The sequence below is a fragment of the Cyprinus carpio genome, chromosome B21 (assembly GCF_018340385.1).
Source record: "Cyprinus carpio isolate SPL01 chromosome B21, ASM1834038v1, whole genome shotgun sequence".
Classification (NCBI taxonomy): Eukaryota; Metazoa; Chordata; class Actinopteri; order Cypriniformes; family Cyprinidae; genus Cyprinus; species Cyprinus carpio.
In genome coordinates this window covers 12,983,976-13,004,014 of record NC_056617.1, presented here as the reverse complement: position 1 = coordinate 13,004,014, position 20,039 = coordinate 12,983,976, and the positions used below count along the sequence as shown (strand labels likewise).

Sequence of the window (20,039 nt, the reverse complement as noted above, 5' to 3'; positions counted from 1 at the left end):
CTTTTTAAAAAACAGATTAGAGACTGAGTAAATTATGCCAGAATTGTCATTTTTGGGTGAACTATTGATTATTAACATATAACCACATGAACACTTATTTTATATGCAACATGACAGGGCCGTTCACATTTACAAAAGGTTAGCCAATGAAAACAGAGTTCATTTGCAAATAGAATCTTAAAAGTACTATAACAAAAACAGCCCGTTTCATTCTACAGGCCAGAGTTAGGGCAAAAACTATTATGTAAATGTAAATTCTGACTGTGTCAAGCACAACAATTAGACAAGACTGAACAAGCTTGGAAACACTGTCTTGCATAAAGACATGAAGAATTGTCCTATCTATCTGCACAATTTATTTATGTTTATGTATTATTGTCATTGCTTTACTATCTTTACTATCTTAAAAAAATCTAAAGACGAGGCATTAAGATAAAAAAGCCGGCTCGTTGGCTCTGGGACAGCATGGAAGGTGTTCAGGAAAACTGACGGGATCATCACAAAAGTTTAGTATTTGCATGTGTCTTATCGATTTAAACATTAAAGCAATTTTTGACCATTCAAGCACAAGAACATGCAAAGGAGAACTCAATTCATTGAGCATGTTTACATGCACACCAGTAAGCTGAGAACTCACAAATCTCAGCTTTTGAAAATAACCAGGTTTCCCCGTTTACATGCACATCAGTAACCTGACAACACAAGTAAGCTGTGTTTACATGACTTTTTAAATTTTATTTCCCTTTAGTGACGTCAAAATATAATCATTTGCGTATCGGACTCAGATTATTCCATATGTTTGTCAGCTGTGATGTTAAATAAAGCTTGCAACATGTCAGCGCGAAATTTACAACTCATATTATCCTCTGATGCAGTTATATAGCAGTTTTGACTGAACCACTTCTACTTCTGCTGCACGAGATGAGAACACTTGTATAATTTTCTGAGTCATGAAAGACTCTGCTTTTGTGATATATTTCCTTCTTTCTTTACTGCAAAATTTTGCTCTATCTAGATGCGCTTAGATCTGCACTAACGATGCGTTCCTGTCACGTATCACACATGCGCACTTTAATAAGCCGACAGAAAGCGGGTTATTGCGTTTACATGCCACGCAAAATCAGGGTAATATACAAAAAAACTACCTGTGTCGACTGATTTATGCTTACAGTGTTTATGAGATTACTCCGATAAAAGAAAGCGGGTTACTGCGTTTACATGACCACGTGCATTTTTGTCTTGATAAGCATAATCAGCTTAAGAACGTGCATGTAAACACGCTCATTAGTCGGGCAATGTCTGATAAACAGTTTTCTGTGCACACACCCATGCGCAAATGTAGAATTGCATTTGGTCTTTTGCGCAAAATGACATTAAAGGATTATTTCACTTCCAAAATAAAAAATTTCCTGATAATTAACTCACCCACATGTCATCCAAGATGTTCATATCTTTCTTTCTTCAGGTGAAAAGAAATTAAGGTTTTTGATGAAAACACTCTGTATAGTGTATTTTTATCCGTATTTTCTCTGTATAGTTGACTTCAATGGGAGCCAACGGGTTGAAGGTCCAAATTGCATTTTCAGTGCAGATGCAAAGGGCTCTACACAATCTCACCCAAGGAAAAAGGGCCTTACATACGGAAACATTTTCTAAAAAAAAAGAATATATTTTTCAACCACAAATGCTCATCTTGCACTAGCTAGACCTCACGCATTACATAGCCACGTTGGAAAGGTCACATATGATGTAGGCGGAAGCACTGACCCAGTGTTTACAAAGCGAACATGCAAAGAAAGTCCAAAGATGTCAGACGATTTTGAAGTTGGAGGAGAAAATTAGTTTTTTTTACTTTTCCGCCCTAACCTACATTTTTGAACCGAAGTACACAGACAAAGAACTAACCACGTGTGACCTTTCCAACATGATTACATAATGCGTGAAGTTGCACATGCACTTTGCAGAGCTAGTGCAAGATGAGCATTTGTGGTTAAAAAGTACATAAATTAAAAGAAAAAAAAATAAGAAAATCACTGATTGTTTCTCTAGATAAGACCCTTGTTTCTCGGCAAGATTCATGTAGAGCCCTTTGAAGCTGCATTGAAACTACAATGTGGACCTTCAACCCATTGGGTCCCACTGAGGTCCACTATATGGAGAAAAATCTATTAATATAAAAATATATTTTTCTCAAAAACCTTAATTTCTTTTCGAATGAAGAAAGACAAACATCTTAGATGATATGGGGGTGAGTAACTCATCAGGAAATTTTTCATTCTGGAAGTGAACTTATCCTTTAAAATGCTTTCTTGGCCAGTATCCTTGTAAACACAGTCAGTTATGTCTCAAAGGCACAATATGTAAGATTTTTTTATTAAAATATCCAAATACCACTAGAAGTGTTATATATTTTGCTGACTTGTGTACTTACATTATTCCAAATGTTTCAAAGAAAGTTTAAATCCAGAGAAATAGGCAATTTGAACTAGAGACACGGACCGTATCCATAGTGTCATTGTGTCGCCTGCCAATGACGTCATAACCCCTCGATTTCCGGAAATGGCAAAGACGCTTTAATATGTTGTACGTTTTAATAGACTGGTGACGACCACACAGAGTGGTATTATAACAGAACTTTCAAATGTATCTAGTATGATAAAACAGTTTTTGTAAAACAGCGCTGCTTTTTTCCCCACATACTCACGACCGGAAGTAGAGGAAGTGGTTGACTGTGGCATAATAAAAGCTCCGCTGCTTTCGAGCCATGTCATGCTCGTTCAGCGGCCTTGTATCGCTTTGACAGCTTTCAGCCTCACCCTGCTTCATTCGACTGCGTTAATAAATCATTAGCTTATCCATGAATATGATTTCTGCCCGACTCCCATCGGATTGCATCGGCTGTGGGGATGAAGACCACAACTCCCATGATTCCACACTCAGTTACAGCATCATCAAACTACGCCTTTGTCTCTTTGCTCATTTTGAATATGTGCCGAAAAATCCAGAGGCGAAAATGACATATTGTGCCTTTAAGTAAATGTAAACAGTTTTCAGAGGTATGTGTATTCAATGTGAATCAGGCCTTTAAGTGTCAACAGCCGAATACAGCACATATCTGTCATTAGCCCCTTTCACACTGCGATTCCGGAAAATACACAGGTAATGTGTCCCGGCAATTGTTCCCGGGTCGCTAGATTTTGCCCCTTTCACACTGCCATTGATTACCCGGAATATGTGTGTGCGTTCACACACAACCCCTTAAAGGTCCCATAAAGACACGTGACATCAGGATGTTACGTGTAATGTACGAGTCGAAAACGCTAGGCACGTTAACTTTCACTGAAGCTGACGAACGATCTCAGCATCAGCGTGGAAAGTGAGGAACTACCTGATCTCTGCTTCATTACAGTTTGCACATATTTTTTTTCGTCGCGAACGTTGATCTGCCTTCAAAACACCTGGTAAAAAAGTCGCACACATAATTTCTATTGAGAAGTCATCACTACGACACACCCTTTACGGCATTAGATCTGGCTTTTGTTCACACAGGGCTCATTCCGGGACTGAACCTGGCAATGTTACTAGGTCCCCGACCCGGGATCAATCCCGGAATCAATCCCGGGACGTGTTTGCGTTCACACAGAAGGCGACCCGGCAATGTTCCGGCAATTTTCTGGGTCCAACATGCAGTGTGAAAGGGGCTATTAATGTTCACCAAAAAAAAAAAAAAATGTGGTATCAAATTTGAAATTGAGAAATTTTTTACAATTTCACTGTTATCATGACAACCTTATTAGAATACAAGGTTACATGGGTCAAAAACAACAACAACAACAACACATTTTTTTTTTTTTTACCAGAGTCTGTGAAAAACTGATATTAAATATAACTACAACAAGGTCAACATTATGCTAAAAACTCCAAGAACACTGGGTGATATTAGATTTTCATTTGTCATTGTTTAGCTAGTGGGGGCAATTCTGTGATAAAGTCAGATATACAGCCAGGGAAATATACAGTCAATGTCATAAACCTGAATTGAAGGCTCATTAATAGTTGCAGTGGTGACTCACAAAAGCCATATAGACAAAAGCCCACTGGAGCCTGACATGGAAACCATGGGCCCCATAATGACTGTTTGGAATATGTGCCTTGGCATGGATGCATGTTGAGCCGGTTTGTTTTTGTCAGAAGTGAAAATCATTCAGCCTTCCTGACTGTGTGCAGACAAAGTAAAACGCAAGATGTCTGGGTGGATTAGAGTGTGCTTCTGGGCATGTTGTCATTTGCCATGGAGGTTGTTTTTTGGTTCCTTGCATTTCAACATGAAGACATTTAAACAGAGACTGCTGAGGTGCCAACCCAAACGACTGTGCTTTAAAACAGAGAAAAGCCCCTGAAAATCTGCTGTGGTCTGGTCTGAAGCACCATATTGAGACCTCTAAGCTTAGGAATCAATGACAATAAAATAGACACTTTCTCATATAAACAACTGAATCATGACCTTCGACAAAAGTCAATGCAGACATGTTTTCTCAATTCCCTTTGGGTCTGTCATCACAATTTTACACTCAACTGTGCGAAAAATTCCCAAGGCTTACCGGAGTGAGATTTTTCATTTTGGGTGTGTAGTGAAGGTTTGAAAGGGGACAGCCCTGCCTCGTTAAGCTTGGAAACACTGTCTTGCATAAAGATGAAAAATGCTACTCTGAATCTGTCTGTCTATCTGCACTGTTCAATCAGGTTTATATGTTGTTGTGATTGTTATTTAAAGTGCCCCTATTATGCCATTTCCAATACTGCCTTTCATGCAGTGTGTAATGTAGCTGTATGTGAATGTAAACAATCTGCATAGTTGTAAAGCTGAAAGTGCACGATAAATAAAGTTATTGTCTCCCAAAATAAAGAATCGACTCTGTACAGCCTAAACAAGATGTTAGTAATTCGAATCTCACTTCCGTGATGGCTACACATCATGGGTTAACACATTTGCATAATGGACACCTATGTTCTACGTTGGCCGGCTGTGAACAACTTGACCCAGCCCACAAACGCGTCATTCTACTTCTCTAATCTCGGGGAGTATAACGTGGGTTTCACAAAATGCTTGCTGTTGAAAGATGGATCAGTATCCTGTTTATTTGGACCAGCTGCTCCACTGAATCACAACCTGTAAGTATGATAAATAATAGATGTTTATATTTTCTAGAGTGTTCAAAATACAGAACTGTTGAAATAGACGTATTGTTTCCGACACTGCTGTATTTCGAAGACCAATCACAACAGACTAGGCCATCTGACCAATCAGAGCAGAGCAGGCTCACGGAAAGGAGGGGTTTAGAGAGACTGAATCTTTGAACTGCTTTGAACGAATCGTTTAAGAATTACTGGAAAATGAGGTGATATTAAATGCACACCTTGCATGCATGTAATCCTATGTAGGAGGTGCCTGTGTTGCATAGCATGTTCATGAACTTTGGGGACGGAGCAATCGAGATCCTTTTGGGTAGTGGTGTGTTTATTTTGGTGATTTCAAATATCAACAGCATTTCTCAGAAATCACTTACTGCACCTTTAATGGAAAAGTTCATTTCTGTCACTGCTGTGAAATAATCACCTCACAGAACATGAAGAATATAAAAATCTTTATGAATCCTCTGACAATTGACAGTTGGGATATGAATGTACATCATGTAGCCTACTGAGTCGCAATTTACGTGAAGCATATTATCAAACATAAAAACTGTAAGAGAAAGCGGAGTTATTTTAGGCACAGACTTGTTTATAAGGAACATTTGATATACTGTAAAACTGTTGACAAAGTGAAGAAAACTTGAACTGATATTTAGCCTCCCTAGAAGCAATGTGGCAAGACATGACGCCTTTACCATGTAAAATGATGAAGAGAGGTTTTATTGAATGAGCACATTAAATGGGATGGGAACACCCCAGGCATGAAACGTTTAAAATAATCGGATATGCCTAAAGGGGACCTTTATTTTCTTTAGCTCTTTTAAGTGTCCTTTTAAGCATTTTCAATGTTTACTTTGTCTGGGCCTTCACTTGTGGTTTTGCACTCAAGTTCCTGCTTCAGACACCTAAGGCAAAGCCAGTGTGATTCTCATGAAACTGAAAAGGCACCACAGTTACATGGGAAATTGGATTATTCCCAAAAGTGTAATTGTATTGGTCACAGTACTAATTCTAATAATAAAAAAAAAACTTGTTGGAATAGCTTGAGACAGTAATTATAACAAAGGAAACAGGAAGTAAGTGAGCACAACGTTGAGATGTGCGATGGGCACAGTGCACACAAACACCAAGTGTTTCACTTCCTGCCCAAGTGAAGTTGGTTAATATTCTTAGGACTGTTTCCTTTTGAACCAGTTTCACCAATGAACTCTGGTTAAGTCAAGTCAGGTATTATACTTATACAACTGCATAATGGGAAACAGAGGAAGCATTCTTCAACATCAAAAATCAATGCTTTCCCAGAGTAGACTCCTCGGCGGCTCACAGTTGATTCCCATCTAAACCACAACTCAGCTGCAGAATCTGGTGACATTAGGATGAATTAGGCTCCAAATTTAGAGGAAATTATATGATTGAATTTAAACTAATAGGGACTTTTTTGTACGTCCACTGTACATGATTTTTGTGGCATTTACAAAGAAAATCTCAATATTACTGCAGCTTTGCTTACACATGGGCTTAGGGTGTGAACCATCCTCTAACCCTAAGTAGTAATAAATATGAAAGGTAACTCATCCCACACTGTTTGTTACAACCATGAATGATAATGCAAACCACACACGACGTCCTAGAACTGTCACACACTTTTGCACAGCCACGTAAAATTTACATTTTCAAAAGCAAATGCGAACATCTAGTTGCTGCACCTGTCTGAGTATTTTTATTTAGATATGAGGAGAAGTTTTTGGTTTGAGAATAGAGGGAAATACCACATTTTCCTGGCACTGCACATGCCCAAGATCACACCAGCAATGGTCAGGAAGTTAAGAGTGGTTGTGTAACACCTCAGGTTTCTTCCACAACCATTCCAACAACATTGTTCTATCACTGACATTACCACCACCACCTAAGCTGTCAAAAAAACAAATCTACTGTTACAGAATACCAATATCATGACCCTAACAATCATAACAGTTTTTGTTTTTTGTCACATCAGATCTATTTGAATTTTAAGTTTCCTTTCATATTGAACTGACAGAGTTAGAAGGTGCAGAAGTGGGGAGAGTTTGCAGATGCAGATTGCAACATTACATTTGGTAAGAACATCTATGTGATTTCTAAAGGAAACTGATTCAGCAAAAGTTGATCACAAGGCACACACAGGCCTACTGTAAATAAAAATCTGTAGCCTAAACAGCTTAATTCACAATGCATCTGCAAAATGTATCTTGTTTTAATTTACCGGTGAGAAATCAAAGACAATAACTGCACAATTCACAGTTTTTTTTTTCTTGAGAAGGGTTAAGCGACGAACATAAAAAAATGACAGTTAACTTCCTCTTTCTGGCCCAGCCACAGTTTCCTCTCCTCTACAACAGTCGCACATTTACCCCTTGTACTTTGTTGCTGACGAAGGCATGAAACTCTGTGGCCAACCTACATTCTCAACATCCCAGTTTACATTAATTATAACTTCAGAATTTTGGGCAATATTGCAAAAGTATGCATAACATTTTTAGTGATTGAAAAACAGCTGGACTTGTGTACTACCCTAAGAAGGAGCATGAGAGACAAAAGAAGAAGGTAATGTGTTTTTGTGTGGAAACAAAAATATGCGTCATATGCGTGACAATACTGAATGCAAAAAAACACCCCTGTCCCAACACACAAATATCAAGATACTTGCAAAAATACTTGCAAATGATATTACAACCTTCATTTACACAAGTGAATTATCATTGTAACAATGAAAGATCCATTTGTGATGACAAATACTAAGATACTAGATGGTTCACTTGTAATAATATGAATGGAAGAAATTGCAAAGTGCAATATGGCTAAATAAGTAAAAATAAAAGAGCCAGCTGTCAGATGGTAAAGTCTAATCACAATTTCAGCTTTTCCATGCCAAAATGTAAGAACTCTTCAAATAAAAATGATTAAATAATAACTAGTGTGATGCTAGGCAAATACTATCTGCTTGCTAAGGTGATCATAGTGTTTTTTTAAAATGTTGCTAAGGAATAGGTTTAGTAGTTGCTAAAGTATTCTGGGTGGTTGCCCAAGTCAAAGTCGCTTAGGTATATAGAGATGGCTTGAAGTTTATGGATTTTTTTTGCTCACTGTATCATTCTCCAAGCAAACATTATAATTTTAGGATTGACTTTCCTTTCCTGCAATCTCATTTAAGATAGTTTTATATGTCACCATTAAAGGTGTCTAATTAACTATTATGCTTTTTTATATTTTCAACTTCCTTTAGTTTGTAATATTGCTGTTTTTTCAATGCCACATGAAAAAAACATCAGCAAATTTATAAATAACAAAAGAGATATAGAGTGATTCTCTATATCACTACACTCTAAAAAAATGATGGGTTAAATACAACCCAGCACTGAGTAAAATATGAACAAACCCAGTGACTGGGTTGTTTTCAGCCAACAGTTGGGTTAAACATTTAACCCAACCTTCTGGGCAGTAACCCAATAATCGCTTGGTTGCATTTAACCCAGCAATAAGCACTGTTTCTTAACTCCCTCAAACGGCTTAATTGCAGTCCTAAATTTTCTTCCGGGAATGCACACGTCACAATATCCCTTATTTAAATAAATCTTGCCCAGGGCATATGCAAAAAATAAGAGGAGGCAAAGCTTGGTTGAGTTGTGTTAATAGTGTGTTGTTGCCATGTCCAAAAGATGCTGTTTCTCAGATCTAATATACTGACATGCAGCTGTTTACGTTTGCAGACATAACTGACTGTGTTTATGTGTGTTTTGCATGCATTTGACATGTCTGCACTTAGAATAAGCTAAGAATAAACTTATCATGATGACTAAGATCTGCAACTTCACATGAGAGTGAGCGCAATAGAGATGATAATCAAATTGTTGGCAAATTAACCAAGGCACGAACTGTAAAAGCACAGCCCTCTTCTGGAAAGGGGGCAGGGATCAGCAACTCATTTGCATTTAAAAGACACACAAAAACAGAATGTTTTTGCCTACACTAGGTCTGACTAGCATCCTTGACTAGCAGTCGTTCATTTAAGTCATTAGTCAACTAACTGCACGTTTAGATTCATTTAAATACTTAAAATATATAATGAGCCTTTAATATAGAGACTATTCTGTGCTCAAGCACAAGCATAAAGCTTGCCTCTAAGCACCGGCAAAAGTAATGACTATGAATGTGTTGGAAAAAAATAGCAATAACATATTTTAATTATTAATTAATAAAGTAGTATTTTCTGAGTTAGTATCTGCTGCAAAGATGAAGCTGATGATGCTGATTCACCATTTCAACAGTACACCGGATGTGCCTTTATAGAGAAATACACCTTTCATATAGATTACAAAGAATAGACAGAGAGTTTTTGTTTTTGATAGGTTTGCTTTAAAGTAGACATTTTAAGCTCTCTCTCTCTCTCTCTCTCTATATATATATATATATATATATATACATATATATATATATATATATACATATATATATACATATATATATATATATATATATATATATAGAGAGAGAGAGAGACATTTTAAGCTCTCTCTCTCTCTATATATATATATATATATATATATATATATATATATATATATATATATATATATATATATATATATATATATATATATATATAGAGATAGAGAGAGAGAGAGAGAGAGAGAGAGAGAGAGAGAGAGAGAGAGAGAGCTTAAAATGTCTACTCTCATGTCTGTGAGGCAAGTAGCCTATATGTTAAGTTTAATTTTTGTGACACACTCCAGTCCATGGAAACCGAGACGGCAGAAAGCACATCCTCTTTGTTTTTCTTTATTTTACAAAACCAGTGTTTTGTTGATATTGTGACTATACACAAGTTACCGTTTGGCGATCGGCCATGTAAAGTTGCTATTACTTAAATGTTTAAATTTCAAATGATAAGTCATATTTGAGATGATGAGATGAATTCCTGCCCAATATGCTGTAATTACCTCAAGAACCAACCGTTAACATTTGGTCTGTCATGGACATTGACATTTTTTTTTTTTTTTTGGTGACTAACCAACTAATAAACTGTTGGTCGAATAAGCCTCTTCTTGTCAACTAACATTTAGTCAATTATTAGATTGGAAGCCCTAGCTTCCACCCAAACAGAGGCATTTACAGCATGGTATAATAAATCATAAGTAATTTTGTGCTGAAAATTGACAGACACATTCTAGGGATACTTGAGATTTATATTATATCTTGTAAAAAGAAGTATAATAGGACCCCATGAAAATGACCAAGAATCTTATAATTAAAGAAATAATAACCTTTTTTTTCTAAATGAACGAACAGTCTTTCTACATTTGCTTATATGACATATAAGACACGTGTGATGAAAGCATAAGATGAGTACCTATAGTCTGACGTAACTCCTCGCACAGGCTTATGTGAGGGAACTGAAGCATCTGTTTCCATTTCTTGCTCTTGCCTTTTCTGTTCCCACCCCCTCCTGCAAAGGAATCGAGCAAAGATCAAATTAGAGGCAGGAACTGCATGCAGGCTCTAAAATGCTATTAGATTACTATCTTAACACAGGTGGGCTTTCGAAGACAGAATGGGATATGAATACATTTATATCTTCCTATAATGTAAGTAATATACAGGTCATTGTTTAATTAAGGCACTTTTGGAAGCTTAAAAAAATAAGACTTCTTTAAACTGTTTCATCAATGTTAAAACATTTATCAGATTTATCAAGTGGATTCTGGTATGTGTGATAGTATGGATGTTTGATATTGTGTGATGGCAATGACATCTCTCCCTTTTAAGAGAAGCTTTGGACTGGCTAACAAACCAGTTAGCTTTGAACTGGAAATAAAAAGAAATGGACTGTGATTAAAATTCTTAAATACAGACTATTCTGGCAATGACATATATATATTTCAAAAAACATACAATGTGTAGATTTGATAACTATAGTATGATGTACAGTGCAGTATGTTTTATTATGATATAAAATATATACATTAAAATACTATGGCTCCATATGTTTGTATCAATGACAAACTCTGCCAAGAACGCAAGACACACTTGCTAAAGGGCAACAAACACGTGGCTATCAGTAATAAAATGCTCAAAATATTTTCAATTTCATATTTCATATTGGTATATTCCAGTCTAACACGAGTTGGCTTAAGATGTAGTCCTTGTTTATCTATGTCCAACCCATATCTAATACTTCCCTGGATTGAATTCAGGAAAAGAATCACGCCAATGCCATGTGAATGTCCCACTGGCCCATGCCAGTCCAAGCTAACGTCATCAGGACAGCTCGGGCTCCCTGATTAGAATGACTGGCCCAGGTGCTGGGCCTGATGCGCTTGTCAACAGACTGTGCGGGGAAAGGTCAGGATGCAATGCTGTGCATGGGACACACTCGCTGGGAATGGAGAGGACTCTTGTGAAAGCTGCAGCCAGGTGTTTGCATTGTTGCTAGGCTATGAGGGGATTTGAGGAATAGATTCAACGCTAATGGGATGGGATGGGATGGTGGAAGATCCAGTGATTACAAATGTACAGGAGAAGCTTGTGACTGCAATCTGATAAGAGTTCAAAACACGACTGTATGTTACAACATAGACTTTCCCACATGAGAGACACTAGATGAGCCCAGCTGTGAATCCTCATTATCTTACATAATCAAAATCTGTTGTGCAAGGCCAGGCATTGTACCTCAACTTACCTCAAAGATATAACTCATGAAAAATTAAAATGTAAAGTCAGGCAGGAGTGGAAGCTAGCAGGAAGCTAACACCATGGTGTGCTATCTGCAGTTCAAACAAATGCTTTGCAGTTAAGAGATTATGATGGTACGGGTACAGTAGCAAACCCCCGGCATTAGCGCTGTGGGAAGTTGCCAAGATGCAAATGGCTTAAGAAATGTATTGTCTATGCAGCATCAGTTCAGAAGTGAAGGGGTTTCATTCACGGTGTGCAAAACTTGCCTCCAGCACAGCAACAAAAAGGCCCCACTTTCATCAAATTATTCACAATATAAATCACCAAGAAAATATAGAACAGATCATATAAAACTGATGGCAAACACTCATCTTCCTTGTTCTGCTGGAAGAGCTCTTTCGAGAAAAAAAAGGAACAAGCCCTATAAATCCCTGACAGGATTGTGACATGAAACACTTCCATTGTAAAAAACAAACAACCAAAAAAAAACAACGCATGACTACATCCTGTCATGTTGTTAGGAGAAAGGGTGTGAAGAGAATAAAAGGGAGTAAACACAAGCAGTTAAATATTTGTTGACATTTAATGTATGGTCAGATTAGTGAAAATTTGTAAACATTTTCAAACCAAGTAGCTTTCTGTTGGTCAGTGTGGCAAATTCGCATGACCAACTTTAACATAGCAAAATCTGTGTCAGGAACTTTCTGCCTTCATGCAACAGCTCCCAGAATGACAGGATTTAAAAGAGGAAAATTTCATTAATTGTGACCGCACCTTTATGCACTTTAAAGATGCAGTTTGTAAGTTTTGCCTCTTATTCGCTATCTCTGTTTGAACCCTGCAATTGCAGTTATCTGTGGAATTATCAACTTTACATGGGTTGTGCATCGGCACAGCTCCTCAGCTCGGATGAATGTAATGTTTTGAGGAGTAGGCTATATGTAGCTGTCATTCACCGCACCGGTGTGGATATTTACTGTACTTTGGAATCACAGATTCTTCATCTTGGAAGTATAACCCAAATTAGAATTTTGACCAGAAAAATGTCATCTGAACAATTAAGTAACATGTCTGTCACTTTTGTTCTGACCAACTGAGAAAAAAAAGCATTACAATACATTGCGCTAACAATGGTGATAAATCTAACAATCGCTTAGCTCATATCACATCAAACCATGCAAATTAATATTATTGTTATATTTTGTTCAGAATGTTAATATTAACAACATCAGCATTGTGTGACTAAGGCCCTGTTTACACTAGTGCGTTTTCGTTTTAAAATGATCCTCGTCCACACTGGCGTTTCAGAAAAATATCTCTGTTTACACTACACAACCTAAAACGCATGTCACGTGACCATTCATGCAGGTACAGCCATAGGTATGAATAGGTAGATTCCCTATTATTTAGATCGTGGATCCGTCTACATGCTTGGAGCGATAGAATGGAGAATCTACCTATACATCTATGGGTACAACAATCCGCATGATGTTATTGTTTACACGGTCATCAAGAATATGCCGGGGGCGAATGTGGGCAGCCACACCATCGTTTACAAAAGTCTCCGTTTTGGTCCATTTACAATGAAACGCAACCCCAGAGTTTTCAAACTAAAACAGGGTCTGCAGTGTTTTTCAAAAGTTTCCGTTTCCAAGGGTCGAAAACGCTGGAGTAGTGTAAATGATAGGCGTAACCGTAGCAAAAGTTATACATTTTCAAATGAAAACGCACTAGTGTCAACAGGCCTAAGTTACATGTATTAAGTGTGTAAGCGTTACCTGTAGACTACTGGTGACTACGAGTGAATTTCCATTTGTCACTGATGATTGTCATGTGGAAATTTTTGGATTACAATCCGCCATCAAAATGATACATTTAATTATTCCAGCTGCTGTGAGAAAAGGCTATTAATGATCCTCCACCTGCAGCATCCTTACGTTTGATATAGCCTACTAGTAAAGGTTGTGATGGTGAGAAATCCCATCGGTTAATCGACATGTGACAACACCGGTAATACCGGTATCACCACGGGGGCAGGGGCGTTTCCTGTTTTCCTCGCTTTCCTTCGCTTTTAAATAGCTTGTGAAAGCAGCTTGCGCATTTTACTTTCATTTTTAAATAGCGGCAATTCGGCACAAAGCAATTGTTTATTTTTTCGAATTAGCTGCAATTTGGTGTCAATTGCTTGAATGCAACAACAAAATACAACGTCAAACTCACTAGCCTTTATATAAAACATAGAACTTTTATTAATAAAACAAATAAAAATACACCATGCTATATGGCAGGCTATGCCTAATATAAAATAACAAATAACTTACATAAAGTATAAATTGGTGTACAAAATTGGAAATAAGTAAACTTGTATAATATATAACCAAATATATAAGAAACGTAGAACGTTTATTAGCAAAACGAATAAGAAAGCTTGGAGGCACAGCATATACCTTGATGTCAAAGTAAATAAATAAATTACATCAAGTTTAAAAAAAGTAAAAATCAGCAAACACTGTGGAACCAAGTTTAAAAAAAACTCCAAAATCACCTTAGATAAAAAAAAAGCGTCAAAAGACTTTTAAAAATCCCTTTGCATTTCGTTTCGAAACTAAATCATCCACCATCATCTTGTCTGTCTCACCTCACTCTCCTCACTGGATAAATGAAATCTGATCTGTAATGTGACGTTCGGCACACTGCATTGAGCAGCGGTGTTCAGTTTTTAATTGTAGTGTCTGTTCCTTTACTGAACTAAATTCATTTTATTACTATAAACTATAAAGAAATCAAAGCGAGGGTGGGGGTCGGTGCCACGATGGGCAGGTGACGTAACTGGTGTTGCGGTTTAACAACGTTATCACCGTTAGCACCGTCTATCACGGCAAGCCTACTACTAGTTGGGACTCCTTTTTTATGTTTACAGAGGTGACATAATGACACAAAGATGAACTGCGGCATGCTTGTATTTCCTGCGAAAACCTACCAGTACCACTAAAATTAGAGACAATTATTATAAGCTTACTGTTGTGAATCTGGCTAGTCTGAGAGTTTTGAACACTGTCTGGTTAAGGTGGGGAAAATATTTATTTGATCCCCTGCTGATTTTGTAAGTTTGCCCACTTACAAAGAAATGAAGGGTCTGTAATTTTTATGGTAGGTTTATTTTAACTGATATAGACAGAATATCAACCAAAAAAAATCAAGAAATAACACATTACATAAAGGTTAGAAATTGATTTTCATTTCAAATAAGTATTTGATCCCCTACCAACCAGCAAGAATTCTGGCTCCCACAGATTGGTTATGTGCTTATGTGGAACACAGATTAATCCTGCCACTTTAAGAAGTTACTCCTAATGTCACCTCGTTAGATTTTTTTTTCTTTTGGATAGACTAGAAAACTTTGATGGTATTAATGGAAGTGCATTAGCATGGTTTAAATCGTACCTATATGACCGCCATCAATTTGTAGCAGTGAATGAAGAGGTATCATATCGATCACAAGTATGGAGTACCTCAAGGCTCAGTGCTAGGGCCGTTACTCTTCTCACTTTACATGTTACCCTTGGGAGATATCATCAGGAAACATGGTGTTAGCTTTCACCATTATGCTGATGATACTCAGCTCTATATTTCTTCATGGCCCATCGAAACATACAAATTTGAAAAACTAATGGAATGCATAGTCGATATAAAAAACTGGATCATCAGTAATTTCTTACTACTAAATTCTGAAAATAAAACCAGAGGTGTTATTTATAGGACCTAAAAACTCTGTATGTAATAACCTAGAACGCTGTCTAAGACTTGATGGCTGCTCTGTCAATTCTTCGTCATCAGTTAGGAACCTAGGTGTGCTATTTGATAGCAATCTTTCCTTAGAAAGCCACGTTTCTAGCATTTCCATCTCAAAAATATCTCAATGCTCTCAATGTCAACTGCAGAAATGTTAATCCATGCGTTTATGACCTCAAGGTTAGATTATTGTAATGCTTTATTGGGTGGTTGTTCTGCACGCTTAATAAACAAACTCCAGCTAGTCCAAAATGCAGCCAGCTAGAGTTCTTACTAGAACCAGGAAGTATGACCATATTAGCCCGGTTCTGTCAACACTGCATTGGCTCCCTATTAAACACTGTATAGATTTTAAAATCTTGCTTATTACTTATAAAGCCCTGAATGGTCTAGCACCTCAGTATGTGAACAAGCTCTTGTAACATTATAGTCCTCCAAGCCCGCTGCATTCTCAAAACTCCCAATTTGATAATACCTAGAACATCCAAGTCAACTGCGGACGGCATATCCTTTTCCTATTTAGCACCTAAACTCTGGAATAACCTAGCTCACATTGCCGCTCCATTTGAAAGCAGATGATGGCGATTTAGCGCTAATCAGGGAACCGTCTTTACTGACTAGATACGCATGATCATATCGTTCAATATATATCCCAGCCCTACTTGACACCTGTCCACACAATCTGTATCTTCCATTCCAACCTGTCCCACCACCATGGGCAAGACCAAAGAGCTGTCAGAGGATGTCAGAGACAAGATTGTAGATCTGCACAAGGCTTGAATAGGCTACAAGACCATCAGCAAGAAGCTTGGTGAGAAGGAGACAACTGTTGGTGCGATTATTCGGAAATGGAAGAAATACAAAACAACTATCAACTGGCAAGATCTTGCCTCATGGGGTAAGGATGATCATGAGAAAGGTGAGGGATCAGCCCCGAACTACACTGGAGGAGCTTGTTAATGATCTTAAGGCAGTTGGGACCACAGTCACCAAGCAAAACATTGGTAACACACTACGCCACAACGGACTGAAATCCTGCAGCGCCTGCAAGGTCCCCCACTCAAGAAGGCACATGTAAAGGCCCATTTAAAGTTTGTCAAAGAACATCTAAATGATTCAGAGAAGGCTTGGGAGAAAGTGCTGTTGTCAGATGAGACCAAAATTGAGCTCTTTGGCATTAACTCGGCTCCCCGTGTTAGGAGGGAGAGAAATGGTATCTATGACCCCAAGAACACCATCACTACAGTCAAGCATGGAGGTGAAAACATTATGCTTTGGGGCTGTTTTTCTGCAAAGGGTATAGGATGACTTCACCACATTGAGGGGCAAATAGACGGGGCCATGTACTGTAAAATCTTGGATGAGAACCTGCTTCCCTCAGCCAGAACACTGAAGATGGGTCAAGGATGGGTCTTCCAGCATGACAATGACCCCAAAAATACTGCCAAGGCAACAAAGGAGAAGCACATTATGGTCATGAAGTGGCCTAGCCTGTCTCCGGACCTCAATCCTATAGAAAGTCTGTGGAGGGAGCTGGAACTTTGAGTTGCCAAATGACAGCCAAGAAACCTTAAGGATTTAGAGAGAATCTGTAAAGAGTAGTGGATCAAAATCCCTTCGAGATGTGTGCAAACCTGGTTACCAACTACAAAAAAATGTCTTACCTCTGTGCTTGCCAAACAAGGGTTTCTGCACCAAGTACTATGTCATGTTTTGCTTGAGGATCAAATACTCATTTCACTCACTGAAATGCAAATCAATTTTTAACCTTTATATAATGTGTTTTTTCTGGATTTTTTTGTTTGGTATTCTGTATCTATACATTAAAATAAACTCACCATAAAAATTACAGACCCTTAATATCTTTGAAAGTGGGCAAACTTACAAAATCAGCAGGGGACCAAAGAAATATTTTCCTCACTGTATGTACTTATAATAATAATAATTTTACATTATAGAATAATTTTCAATAAAAAAAAAAGTTTACAGGTTTAAATGGAAGTCTGCTGGGCTAAATTGCAACAAATAAAGTGCATTTCTGTCAATTACTTTGTCTGTTTGTTTTTACTGACAACTGAAGATATAATTCAAAATTACAGCAAATTTGCAGTAATTAACAGAATGTTGAAAAATTCCTGAGATCCTTCACACCTTAATAAGATGCTGACATGTTTCCCTGTATATAATAAAAAATTATAAAGTGCAACATAAATATACAACCCTCCCTACTGAGATATGCTGATGTTAAATGTCATCTTAAAACAGGAAGAGACAACATGTTAAGCAATCATACAGCAGTGACTAAACTGAAACTAGCTTTCAAAATTTTAAAAAGTCTTGAGAACTGTGAACAAAAGTAATATATAATACATTGCCTATTACATGTAGTACGCAGTTAACAACTGCTGTTTTTGTGATTTGTAACCAATGTATGCTTACAAAAGCATATATACAAACCTCTTACACTGTTTGAAGGAAACTGTATAATTTTACTTAACATTAAATATAGCCCCAACGATCTTGTATGGATCTTATGGTAAATTTTCAGTAAGTCTGTATATACAATTTAAACGTCTACTACAACAAACGGAGCAGCCCAAGTGTGCCGCCCAAGAACGTTCGAACATGGACGAAAGAAAATACAGTAGGATTCCCTCATGTTTGAGAAAAACACCTGCCAAAATAAATTATTAACAACTAAAACTCACTACTAGACATATTTTTTGACAATGATGTCTCACCATCTAACGTTAGTAGGTAGTTTACAATTTTAAAAAACACTTTTGAAAATCAGAGGGTCCGTTAATTCAAAAGGTTCAGTTTAAGTCAGGCGCTTATCTCGAGCACACAGGCACTGTTGTCAATATATATAACATTACTGACAATGACTATCGCTTCTCCTTTATATAAAAACTTAGACTGTTCATAAAAACGCTGTAAAATCCAAACAAGGTTTTGACAGAAACGGAGATGGGATTTTATTTATTTATTTATTTTTTGAATGACAGGTCCATCTTTTCTTTTTTTTTGTTCGCTCAAGGTTTGGAACACAACAAAGCAAGCAGCGAACAACAAAATTATCAACGTGTAATCCTCAGATATGATCCAGTGATTTGAAAGCATCATAAAGCATGCATTTATTGCATTGCTCTTGTCATTTTTGGCCTAACGTTAACTTCCTTTGGGGGAATCCCCCATCGTTTTGAGCCAGATAGCACGGCGTTAGAGTATCACGAGCTGTCAAAAGTGACAATGATCAGACGGGCTGTCATGTCTTACCTTCTCTCGCCTTCAGCAGAACAGTGTTGGCCACGATATTCTCGAGCTCCATGTTTCCTGGGTTGCAGGCAGGCACCGCAGGCCCAACCTCGTCGCCGGGTTGGCAGTTTATGTGTGTGTCTGTGTGTGTGTGTGTGTGTGTGTCCTCCCCCGCTCCCCCCCACGGCGGAATATTATTAACCCTGAATGACTCTCCGCTCTGCCGTTTCGCTCTTCTGATTCCCCGCCCAGAAGGTTCAGACATACGTCGATCGTAGAGCCTACTATGGCAAAGCCAGAGCTCATGCATATTAATGAGACATGCTGACGTTGCTTGGTAACCAACCTCGAGCGTCCCGCTTGAACGGTCCTATGGCCCAGAGCCGTATGCTCTGCTATGGCCCAAGCTCAGCTCATGAATATTTATAAGATTATGCTGACATTAGGTAGTGCTTCTTGTTAATATCTCTGTATAATTCCTATCTGATTTGTGCTCTTATTTCTTAAAGGTTTCACAAATGACCTTGTCCTTTAATCTAACGTCTATCATTTGTTATTATAGTAACAGATCAGACAGATAATATGTGGTTTCTTAATTTCATAAGGTAAATATTTTTTTTTTATATTACGGAAAAAAAATGTTTTAGTATGTTTAATTTGTGTATGAATGGATTTATTTATTTTTTATTGTGTTTTATATGTTTTGTTCTGTATATAAATAGTAATATTTACAGTAACTGTGATAGTCATTATTGTTGTCCTGAAAATTATTTTACGTGTGCTTTGTGTAGTAAAAAATCAAACAATTTATAAAAGAATCACGTGATCTGTTTAATATTCATGACCAGCAGTCTTCGCCATAGTAGCTTTCATTGTCACAACCCAGACTGCTAGTTTAACAAAAGCTATGATCTTTGTACTCGTTTTAATGTTTACCAATCCCGCATAAACTGTTTATTATACGGTCTAGTATTATAACAATATATCGTTGTTTATAAGCCGGTCGCTGTCTATTTATCAGTGTCTGTCATGTCTTTTCTTTGATGATAAACAGATGCACATTTTTCAGACATATGGCGTGCCAC

At 37.5% G+C, this 20,039-nt stretch overlaps 1 protein-coding gene across 1 annotated transcript in view; it reads right to left on the bottom strand.

Moving 5' to 3' along the window:
* grk6 (G protein-coupled receptor kinase 6) overlaps positions 1–19,180 on the bottom strand; it is a 42,880-nt gene extending 23,700 nt beyond the window's left edge. Inside the window, exons 1-2 of the mRNA XM_042747591.1 lie at positions 18,976–19,180; positions 10,580–10,675 (exon numbers count right to left, since the gene is read on the bottom strand). Of these exons, the coding sequence (XP_042603525.1) occupies positions 10,580–10,675; positions 18,976–19,027 (148 nt within the window). The 5' untranslated portion in view covers positions 19,028–19,180. The remainder of the gene's footprint in view (positions 1–10,579; positions 10,676–18,975) is intronic.
* Between the last annotated feature and the right edge of the window lie 859 nt (positions 19,181–20,039).